Source organism: Bombyx mori, chromosome 22 (assembly GCF_030269925.1).
Source record: "Bombyx mori chromosome 22, ASM3026992v2".
NCBI lineage: Eukaryota > Metazoa > Arthropoda > Insecta > Lepidoptera > Bombycidae > Bombyx > Bombyx mori.
Window position 1 is genome coordinate 16652206 of NC_085128.1, and position 12068 is coordinate 16664273.

Here is a 12068-nt window from a genome sequence, read left to right on the forward strand (position 1 = left end):
CAATACATTTCAAATTTTTCTTTAGATGTGTGCGCAATATCGAATTTTAGAATTTACTAAATATTCTAAAAATTTATCTACAACGTAAATGCGCCACCCACCTTGAAATATAAGTTCAAAGGTCTCAATATAGTTACAACGGCTGCCCCACCCTCCAAACCGAAACACATTATTGCTTCACGGCAGAAATAGGCAGGATAGCAGGATACTTACCCGTGCGGACTCACAAGAAGTCCTACAACCAGTAATTTTACAAATTATAATTTTGCGGGTTTCATTCTTATAACACGATGCTATTAATTCACCGTGGAAGTCAATCGTGAATGTTTGTTAAATTGCACCAGTGCATCGCACCCGATGCGGTGACGTTTTACCCTTTAGACCACGTCGACTTCTTTTTTATTTCGTACTAGAGACAAACGGGCTGATCTGATGTTAAGTTTGAATGGTCTCCGGAGTCTATAGATACTGCAACGCCACCCACCTTGATATGTCAGGTCGAAGCCACAATTGTAGTGTTTAACGGACAGGATTAGTGCGGAGGTTCATGGTATTATATCCCACGCATATATGTATCACACTTAACAGATATTCAGGTAGAAAAATGTAATAAATTAACTAATATCTTGCATGGCTGATGCGTTGATGCCATTTGCTCATTGGTCATAATGAAATTATAGTATAGGTACTTACCGATTATACTTCGTAATATAAACAAGGTTAAATAAAAATGCACGGTATTTGATTACACATTCATTCAATAATACAACAAAAAACAGTGCATACGTCAATAGAAATTTATTGAAAATCAGATACAATTAGATGTTTGCCTCATTGGCGTATCATTTATTTATTTATTTATTATTGTTCGGGGTCATTTAAAACGCCAGCAAAAAGTGCATTCTTATTAACTTTAACAAGGAACAAAAACGGGCAGTTCACTTCCACGTGTAATCGTTCTACGAGCGACAGCTTTGTTATTACCAGTGCTGTAAAAAAACAAAAAAAATTATAATTAAGCACATACCTACGTAGTGATCTAAACCAACGTTTTTTATTAATTATAGTTGACCCGGCAGACTTCGTAGTGCCTCAATCGATAAATAAAAGACCTAAACTTTTGTATAAAATAAACTTAAAACAAACAAAAGGAATCCGTCCGACGGGGGACATATTAAAAGGAAAACGAAATTGTTATTTTTATTTAATTCCAAGCATTTTCATATTTATCTACCTTCTAAGCCTTCTCTGGACTTCTACAAATAATTCAATACCAAAATTAGCCAAATCCGTCCAGCCTTACTCCAGTTTTAGTGAGACTAATGAACAGCAATTCATTTATATATATATAGATTTTCTCAGGGTTAATTCCTTAGGGTTATTAATTTTGTTTTAATACAAAAAATATTAACATTTTCTATTTTATACCTGACTGTACGGTTTCAACGTCTGCTCACTTTGCAGTTAAATCAATTCCATACAAACAATAAAAATACTTATTGGCAAATTTTATTTATGTTTAGAAATCTAGTAAGCGTTTATCACTGGAAGAATCTTACCGAATCTACAGTTCATTAACGGTACCAACGAACAACTGTTCTTTGTTAAGTTTAATTAAAAACACGAATGGGTGCTCGACGTAAAATGATATGTCATCCAGATACAACGCTGTTTGTGTGAGGTCTACCGCTGCAATGTCACAACGAAATCAATGAATGTATTATTATATCGCACATTTAGAATTGAAGTGGATTAACTAAAAAAATTAAGTTTTTTTTTTTTTTTTACTTTAAGCGACTTATAAACTTGACAATGTATTCTATAAGTTTATAAAAAAAAAAAAATTGTTACATAAGGACAAAGTACACTTTCCGTCACTTTTAAATCAACTTAAGGCTTAAAGTATTAAAATCAAAACTGAAAAATTACAATTCTTCTATAACCTTTTTGGCGTTGACCAGAAAATATGAATATTGGCCACTCCAATTCTAAAAGAGCGATATGTAATATATTACACCCATGGCCTATAATAATAACTAGATGATGATTTTTTTTTTTATAACGCCATCTTATTGTGTCTTTAAAGCGGTCAGTTGAGGGTTCGCCAATAGGTGTCGGGAAGATTTGATTATTGAAAACACGAATAAAACAACATTTTCTGAAAATAAATCGTAGCTAGATCGATTTATCGCCCCCCAATTATATAATAATATATATACAAGAATTGCTCGTTTAAAGGTATAAGATAATATTGTTATTATAACGTCTATATCGAAAACTAAACTTTTGATATAGTGTATCCCAAGCCCTAAGCGAATGCAGTCACTGAACTTTGAATTTATCTCAGAGACACTGAATATTTTTTAGTCGAGTCTCTTTTAAATATATATTTACTATCTTCCTATTATAAAATAAATTTTCATTTTTAACTTAAGACTTACACGACTAAAACATTTTGTTAACAAAAAAAGAGTAATAATTTTGTAGAAATTTATAATAAAAAAGACTCATATCCTAATAGCATTCAGTATTGATTACTTTGTTTGTTTGTTCACCCTAATTTTGGGTTTTATATAGTGTCTATATTATTTTTTCCATCATTTATTGTGGAAAATATTTTAGATTTTACTTATTCCATAGAAACATTCACTAAAATACAACATACCTTTAGTATTTTGCACCGTTTGCATTTCATTAAAAAATATATTCGAGTTTTGAAATCATAGAAAAGACAGTCGTATTTTTATTTTAAAAACTAGATGGACAAAAACTTTTCGGGTTTCATTTCCATTCGCTCCGCGATTTCTCATGCAGTGCCTCATACGGTACAGCATATATTAACACTTTATCGGTTATTTGAAGAAGGACGTAAATGCTATTTACGCAATAATCCATGCTCAAGTAACATTTGGCATGTCGAATACCACTCGGAAGCAAACGCAAAGAATCCAAATGTATCTTTACCTGAAGCTGCACTAGCCTCCGTTCCCATCTCGTTTAGGTCAATGACGGCCTTTTGTATTGCTTTACTGACAATTAAATTTTCACCTTTAGCTATTTTTGTTAGACCTGAATTTTCACTGTCGAAAATCGAAGTTACTCCTATCTGGAATCACGATCCCTTAATCACTAAACATTAAGCGTTATAACATAAATTCCACCCAAATAAAGTTGAAATCTCAAATGTATTTGACAACTGTTGTAGGAATCAATCAAAACGGATCCCGTGACTGCTTCTCGGCAGTGATTGGCAGGATGTATTGTACCTAAATTAACTTATTGTATAGGATTTAGCAAATATAATGCTTCGACTTCTTTAAATTTAAATTTAGCTTTAAATTTACCATGGCATCACAAAAAAAATATATAGCAAAGTTAGTTAAGATTTTCATTGACAAATTTGTTTCATAAAAGAAAAGTCCTATGCCAAATTGTTATAAACCTATGATTATGCATATTAGATACCACATGACATTAAAAGTATATGAGTTCTTTACAAATCACCTAAAAACAAATAAGACTTGCTCCTATTGATTATATCGACTTGCATCAAAGCTCTGCTTGTTGAATACCAAAGAAATTGTGCTTTCTAATAATGTGATCAAGGATATCTTAGGCTGTTTCCAAATCAATTCTTTCTGATTCCATGAGATAACTAAATCTCAACTAATAAAGTTTATTCCCTCCCGTACTCACCTTGGTATACAAAGTTTTTAAATCGATTTCACTTTGCATTTTGAATTTTGGCATAACTAATATAGCGTTCGTAGCTTTCATTTTACTCATCTCGGTATCGAGCAGTTCTGGAGCTAGTTTCAGTTCTTTTAGTAGCAATGGCAGACCCTGTTTATCGTGTGGTAGGATTATGACGAACGAAGCGTTCCTTCCTTCGTAAGGTAGCTCAATTATCTAAATTTAAAATTATTTAGGCAGTAAGTTTTCTGTAAGAGTATATTGAAGTCGTCGTGGCCTAAAGGATAATACGTCCGGTGCATTCGTGTTGAAGCGATGCACCGGTGTTCGAATCCCGCAGGCGGGTACCAATTTTTCTAATGAAATATGTACTCAACAAATGTTCACGATTGACTTCCACGGTGAAGGAATAACATCGTGTAATAAAAATCAAACCCGCAAAATTATAATTTGCGTAATTACTGGTGGTAGGACCTCTTGTGAGTCCGCGCGGATAGGTACCACCGCCCTGCTTATTTCTGCCGTGAAGCAGTAATGCGTTTCGGTTTGAAGGGTGGGGTAGCCGTTGTAACTATACTGAGACTTTAGAACTTGTATCTCAAGGTGGGTGGCGCGTTTACGTTGTAGATGTCTATGGGCTCCAGTAACCACTTAACATCAGGTGGGCTGTGAGCTCGTCCACCCATCTAAGCAATAAAAATAAAATAAAAAAATACAGTTTATAAATAAACGATCACACCAGAGGTGTTTCTTTGAGCGGCAGGCTTACGCAGTTAATAGTTCAAAGATTATTTATAGAAAATCAGCGTATTGAAAGAAAAAAAATGGATTAACCGATTTTTGGGTGTCTTTGAAATTTAGTTTTAACAGGGACATGTGTGTCAAAAATAGCGAAACTTCACCTGATAAAATAACTTGTTTGACGGAATTCCTTATGGGAATGTATGTCTTTGGGAATGGATTGTGAGTGCGGTTCCGACAGTGTATGGTGCTGCAGTACTAGAAGTGGGATGCCTTCAACTCGAACTGTTCCTCAGAGTACTCTCCCATCGACTTACGGTAACGAGCATACATAATTCAATAAAAACAATCTTTGTGTTATTTAAAAATCGCAAACGGTCATCTGTCCTCAAACTTTATATATTTAAATAATAGGTTGGGGAAAAAGTATTTTTGCATTATAGTAGGTATGTATGAACTTGTAATAAAATCTCTTCGGCTATATTATTTGTATCTGGCTGGTTTTGGTAACATTAAAAGTTTAAAATTTAAAGATGATAATTCCAAATTCAAATTAGGAAAATGTGTGATTTTTATTTATTTTTCGTACTGTCAAGATGAGTGAATTTAATGAAGAAATTCGATACATTTTAAAATTTTACTACAAAAACGGCAAAAAAGCAACGCAAGACGCGAAAAAAATTTGCGATGTTTATGGACCTAGTGCAGTGTCTGTTAGGGTAGCACAAATTTGGTTTAAGCGTTTTCAATCCGGAAATTTTGATGTCAAAGATGCATGTCGCTCTGGTCGCCCTATTACGGATAAAATGGATGCCATTTTTGAAAAAGTAGAGCAAGATCGGCATATCGGTGGTTACGACGTAGCTGAAGAACTGGGAATTGACCACAAAACAGTTTCGGCGCATTTGAAAAAAACTGGGTACACAAAAAAGCTCGATATTTGGGTACCTCACAAGCTCACTGAAAGAAACCTAATGAACCGTGTACTCATTTGTGGTTTTTTATTACGACGTAATGAAACCGACTCATTTTTGAAGAAGCTAGCATTTTAGAAGATAGCTGGTGATGAAAAGTGGATCACGTACGACAAGAACGTGCGAAAAAGGTCGTAGTCAAAGGCCGGTCAGGCTTCACAGACGAAACCCGGTTTAAATCGCAACAAGGTGATGCTGTGTGTGTGGTGGGATTGGAAGGGCATTATTCATTATGAGCTGTTACCACCGACCATCGATTCTGAACTCTACTGCGAACAACTGAACAGATTAAACCAAGAAGTTGAGAGAGCGGAGAAGCGGTCGGAATTAATCAACAGAAGGGGTGTGGTTTTTTATCATGATAACGCTAGACCTCACACATCTTTAGCCACTCAGCAAAAATTAAGAGAACTTGGCTGGGAGGTGTTAATGCATCCGCCGTACAGTCCTGACCTTGCACCTTCAGATTTCCACCTGCTTCGGTCTCTTCAGAATTCTTTAGGCAGTGTCAGTTTAACATCACGAGACGACTACCAAAACCAATTGTCGCGGTATTTTGATCAGAAGCCCCAAAATTTCTATAGCAATGGGATCATGTCCCTACCTACAAGATGGCAAAAAGTTATCGAACAAAATGGTATCTACATACTTTAGTTAAATGTAAATAAACTATATTAAAAAATGTTGTGAATTTTCTTAAAATGCGAAGAAACCTTTACCCCAACCTATTATATGAATATATATAATGAGCACCAAAACAGCAAACAAACTTGTTCGTCACACGGAGGTTTTTGTCGAAATCAAAATTACGACCTTTAGCTCAGCACTCACGGGCGCTATGTATCCACCGAGTCAGTCAATTATTTTAGCGATACATTTAACAGGCCTACATCCAGCAACATCTTATAACACCCCAACATCCTTACCTGGGATTTTAATACGTTACTCTTAACATAATTGTACATATTGTATTGCTTGATCATCTTAACCTTGCGATGCCCACTCGGGGAAAAGAACACGCCATCCATGGTCGTTTCAAAAGGATTTTCCCACTTACCCTGTAATTAATTAATAATGATCAGTTGTGAGACATCCGTCTCATGGGTGATTTTAGAACAAACAGAAATTGAAAGGTTTTAATAACGGAATAAATTCGTTCAACTGATTACTGCTAAATAAATCTTATATATAAGTACATATAAAAATGAATTGCTGTTCGTTAGTCCCGCTAAAACTCGAAAACGGCTGGACCGATTTGGATAATTTTGGTCTTGAATTATTTGTGGAAGTCCAGAGAAGGTTTAAAAGGTAGATAAATATGAAAGTGCTGGGAATTAAATAAAAATAACAATTTTGTTTTCCATTTGATGTCCTCTCCGTCGGATGGATTCCTTTTGTTTGTTTTAAGTTTATATTATACAAAAGTTTAGGTCTTTTATTTCTCGATTGAGGCACTACGAAGTCTGCCGGATCCACTAGTATAAAATAAACTTTATTCAGCATAATATCATATTATTATGTTATCACTTAAACAACTATACGAAAATAAACCTACATAGAAATTATATACATAAAAAGTAGAAGCGTAAGATTGGAATTGGTTGTTCGTATAAGGTTCTAATGCCCCTAGATGTAGCAGGGGGTTTCAAAATTCTTTCGCCATCCCTATCGATGTTTCAGTACAGCTTTACTTCGGACCGGGTTAATCAGAATGTCTTCTTCTTCACTGCCACAGTGCTCCGCCAGTTCGGCTTGGGAAAACCCAACTTCCGCGCTTTCTGAGGAGTTCACTCCAAGGCTTACCTCGGGCTGTATGTGATCTCTCTCCTGAGAATATGGCCTAACTATGTCAATTTGTGACACATAATCTGCTTGCCAATCGGCATTTCCCGACTCGCCTTCCACCAGCGTTCGTTGGAAATCTTCTCAGGCGAGAAAATGCCAAGTGTTTGTCACAAGTAGTGGTTGATGAAAACCTGAATCGGCTGCGCGATTTTTTTGGTTTCCTTTCATGCTTCATCCCTTACAGCAAGATAAAGAACATGGAGGAGAAATAGAGAATCATAATTATTAGCCCAAATAATAAAAAAAATATTGAGAATAGAATATGCAGAATATTGAACAGAGTACTGCGAAAAGAAAAGAAAATGTGTACATCCAACGTCAGAATTCAGATCTGATTACTGCAGCTTTCCAAATATCTCATGCTATTCCTTAGTATTTTTTTTTTTTTATTGCCTTTGTAGGCAGACGGGCATACGGCCCACCTGATGGTGAGTGGTTACCGTCGCCCATGGACTTCAGCAATGCCAGGGGCAGAGCCAAGCCGCTGCCCACCGCTTAATACTCTCCACAAGCCTCGTTTGAAGAAGGACATGTCATAGCGCTCGGGAAACACCGATGAGGGGAGCTCATTCCATAGCCGGATGGTACGTGGCAAAAAAGATATCTGGAAACGCACTGTGGATGACCGCAGTGGCTCCAGGTAGTATGGATGAACTCTACTCCGGTGGCGGGCGGTGCGATGGTAAAAACGAGATGTTGGTATCATCTCGAACAATTCCTCAGAGCACTCCCCATGGAACATACGGTATAAAATACAGAGGGAACCGAAGTCCCTCCGCAGACCCAGAGGCTCCAAACGATCCGAGAGAATGGGATTATCGACAATCCGAACGGCCCTCCTCTGTATGGAGTCAAATGGAAGAAGCTGGTATTTGGGAGCCCCGGCCCAGAGATGGGAGCAGTACTCCATGCGAGGCCGGACTTGTGCTTTATAAAGCAAAAGTCTTTGTCCAGGCGTGAAGTACCGCTTCGCTCTGTTGAGGACTCCCAGCATTTTGGACGCCAACTTGGCTTTGCCTTCCAAATGACTCCGAAACTGGACATCGCTCGAAACGTCGACCCCAAGTATCCCGATACTCTCGGAAGGTTGCAGGGATACTCCTTGGAATTGCGGCGCCATGACAAAGGGGTCACTTAGTAGTAACTGTTAATATTGTTAAATTATAATAAAAAATATAGGTATGAGTTACAGTACTAACGCACTGCCTATTTCTGTCGCGCAGTAAGCTTTGGATGGATTTTCACATATTTTCGAATATTTCTGTTTAAAATTACGTAAGGACTACTTTTTAAGTGGAAGTCATATAATAGATTATGGTGTTTTAATAATTAGTCTTATTTCTAAGCCTCAAGTTTTAAGATAAAATACGAGAGTTCAAAAATTATTAAAATTTACTACTTACAGAAAAATAAATTGCGTTGACTAGGATCATAGAAGCTGTCGGAGTTATGTCGGCAGGTGATATTAATGATCCTATGATTCCATGTGTCGTATTCGAAATCTAAATCATTACAAACAGATCTTTTAAAAGTTTAAAAATAAAATACATCGCTTGCTGTTCAATCTTTATTAAATTTGCAAGCGTATCTAGAGGAGGAAACTGTAAAACGTATTTATAGTGTGAACATCAATGATTTCCAATGAAATCTTACTAAGGTAATGACTGACCTCTTGAAAATAAAGTCGGAAATTTGGAAGTCGTCGTGGCCTAACGGATAAGACGTCCGGTGCATTCGTGTTGGGCGATGCACCGGTGTTCGAATCCCGCAGGCGGGTACTAAATTTTTCTAATGAAATACGTACTCAACAAAAATGTTCACGATTGATTTCCACGGTGAAGGAATAGCATCGTGTCATAAAAATGAAACCCGCAAAATTATAATTTGCGTAATTACTGGTGGTAGGACCTCTTGTGAGTCCGCGCGGGTGGGTACCACCACCCTGCCTATTTCTGCCGTGAAGCAGTAATCCGTTTCGGTTTGAAGGGCAGCCGTTGTAACTATACTTGAGACCTTAGAACTTATATCTCAAAGGTGGGTGGCGCACTTACGTTGTGGATGTCTATGGGCTCCAGTAACCACTTAACACCAGGTGGGCTGTGAGCTCGTCCACCCATCTAAGCAATAAAAATAAAAAAAATTAATATTAATAAAAGTATTACGTCCTTTATCTTACCCATTTATTGATTTCATCAGCAGTCTGTTCCGGGTAGTCAAAAGAAACCTTTTGGACGCCCGACTTGAAGATATACTCGGAATCTGATACGAAATTTGAAGAGATTCGAGTATTTTTGGAGACGTACAGACTGCTTGCTATATCCAATCTTACACCGGACACATTACGAAGGGATTTGATGAGTTTTCGTAGGTTTCTTTGAAGCTAAAAATTGTTTTCCATTAAAGACTGACTAGTGAGAAGTGCGCAGATTAAACTATTTTAAATCGGCCCAAAGTTTGTTGTTGTAGTCCTAGGGTACTTCACTGATACGTAAGACCCTCATAAGTTGTCTCCACTTGACCCTGTCTTGCGGTTGCTCCTCACGCTTGACATCACTCCAGGTCACGTCGGCAATCATATCAAGGTTTAAAGGTAAGATAATATAATATAATTGAGACTTCAAGAAATACAACAGCCCGACAGAAATCTGTCTAATATACTACGGCTACCTAGGTCGTGATACGTTCTGTGTGACTACTTCAATAAATTTATATTTCACGAAGCATTTGAGAAATTGACGAAGCATTTTAAACGTAGGACATACGTTTTTATAGAACAATTGAAATATCGACCATGTTTATGGCACTAACGAAGTAAATTTTATGTTTAAAATTAAGCAGATTTTATTTAAAATTGTCTTCATTGTCTTCATATTACATATTACAGGATGACACTTTTTCGGCCCAAAGACGTCAAATGCTACATATAGGCCTCCCCCAAGATTTCCTATAGGAAGCGGTACTGCGCAACCTGTATCCAGCAGATTTTCATGATCTTAAGTAGGTAATCGTTACACTACCTAGAAAACCTACGCAGGCTGCGCAATCATTAGTCGAGAACTTTTCGGCCCCAGTTAAATAATTAATTATGACAGTTAAACATACTTTAATTTTACTTGTCACACCTATAGCATTCAATAGTTCTTTGGCAGTTTCCTTTTCAGCTCCTAATGCTAACTTTCCCAGTGGAAACAAAGCTGATATTGGCGAACAAACCATGTTTGCATTTGGATCCATAAGTGCTGCCTCCTGAAAAGTCCACAAAGAAAGAGTTGTGCTGTAATATGCCCAATGAAGCTAAAGACTAGAATTAAAATATTAATCTTTTTTTAAATCTGATTAGTTTATTATTAATAGTAAAAAACGGCCATGTTTCGATGTAAAAATTATCTTGTATCGGAAGTTCTTTGTGTTTTATTCCAAAAAAGTAAAATTGAAGAGCCAACAATTCTTAACGGACGAAAATACTGTACATTGGTTTTAAAATAGTAAGTTTCTTATTTCCTCTCGACTCTTCTTCTTCTTCTTCTCTCTCTTCTCTTGGTAATATACTTTAATACCTTACCAGGGCAAAATACTTTTTCAGATTTCCCTTCATTTCTAAACTGGTAACTTTGTTGTGGCTTTCATATTGTGCTGTTTTCAGTATCCGCTGCGGATACATTATTGCCGATGCCATAACGGGAATACACACTGGGGATACACGAATAAATCATTCATCTAAAATTTCGATACCAACCAAAATGAACAAATAAACCTGAATAAGATTGAAGCCGAATTGAGCTGTCCCAAAAATTAGTCAGTTCCAAATAATTTGTTTCTAAAATTTGAAAACCGGTCCGGTCTGTGAAGGCGATCGCAATACATCGATTACTCTGTTAAATTCTCCTTCTGTTTCAAAATAATTTCGAAGTGTAAATTTTAATGCAACTCTTAATTTAGTTAAATTCTAAATCGAAACGTCTTATCGAGAATTTAAATTATACAACCAGCTCGCAACAATCAAGTGAAATATTTGTTTGTCTAAAAATCAGGACAGATTTATTAACAGATTTAAATCCAGATCACAATAGAACTTGTTGGCATAAACCGCCTCATATGCGCAAAATGATTTCCCAATCCATTAATACAAATAACACTATTGGGTACAATATCTCATCGAAAACCTGTACATATTCGTGTCTGCTTGAAAGAAAAATAGTAATTGCTATTGTTCAAAATCAAATTTTACCACTCACAAACATATAGTATCTTCATGTTTAAGTTTCATAAGATTTAAATAGAACGGTTTGTACGTGTATCAAGATTTAATAAAAAATAATTCTATTTGAGCATTGAGTTGATGGCGCGGTAATAATGTTTTAATGAGGCATGTGATTACTTTTTAATTAGGTACAACAACACGTAGTTCTCCAGTATCACAATATCCTTTCTATTATAAAATCATACTGTTCGTTTATATGATTACCTATAACCTTTTTTATCAACCTTTATTTACCATACTTATCATCACTCGCCATAGGAGAAAAGGTCTTTCCTACTTTCTGGAATCAGTTAGCAGATCATTTTTGCCACATTTATTACTGATGCCAGGGAATCTTGTGAGCTGACACGGGTCGGTACCACCACCCTACCTATTTCTGTCGTGAAGCAGTAATGCGTTTCGGTTTGAAGGATGTATTAACAATGACATGCTGTCATTGTTAATACAGTTAATACAATTCAACTTGGTTCAATTCAACCCGTTTGGGCGTGCACTACGAAGAAGGGCCCTTGTCATGGCGCCGCAATTCCACAAGAAGTATCCCAGTAACCTTC

At 36.4% G+C, this 12068-nt stretch overlaps 1 protein-coding gene across 1 annotated transcript; it reads right to left on the minus strand.

The window, feature by feature from the left end:
- Window positions 1–774: 774 nt before the first annotated feature.
- Window positions 775–11507, minus strand: LOC134201036 (antichymotrypsin-2-like). Its single transcript, XM_062675103.1, has 9 exons — window positions 11489–11507; window positions 10816–10943; window positions 10356–10499; window positions 9430–9633; window positions 8657–8755; window positions 6335–6466; window positions 3697–3909; window positions 2965–3106; window positions 775–989 (listed from the first exon to the last, which is right to left on the minus strand). The coding sequence occupies exons 1-9, from the start codon at window positions 11505–11507 to the stop codon at window positions 862–864; spliced, it is 1209 nt and encodes a 402-aa protein (XP_062531087.1). The 3' UTR covers window positions 775–861.
- Between the last annotated feature and the right edge of the window lie 561 nt (window positions 11508–12068).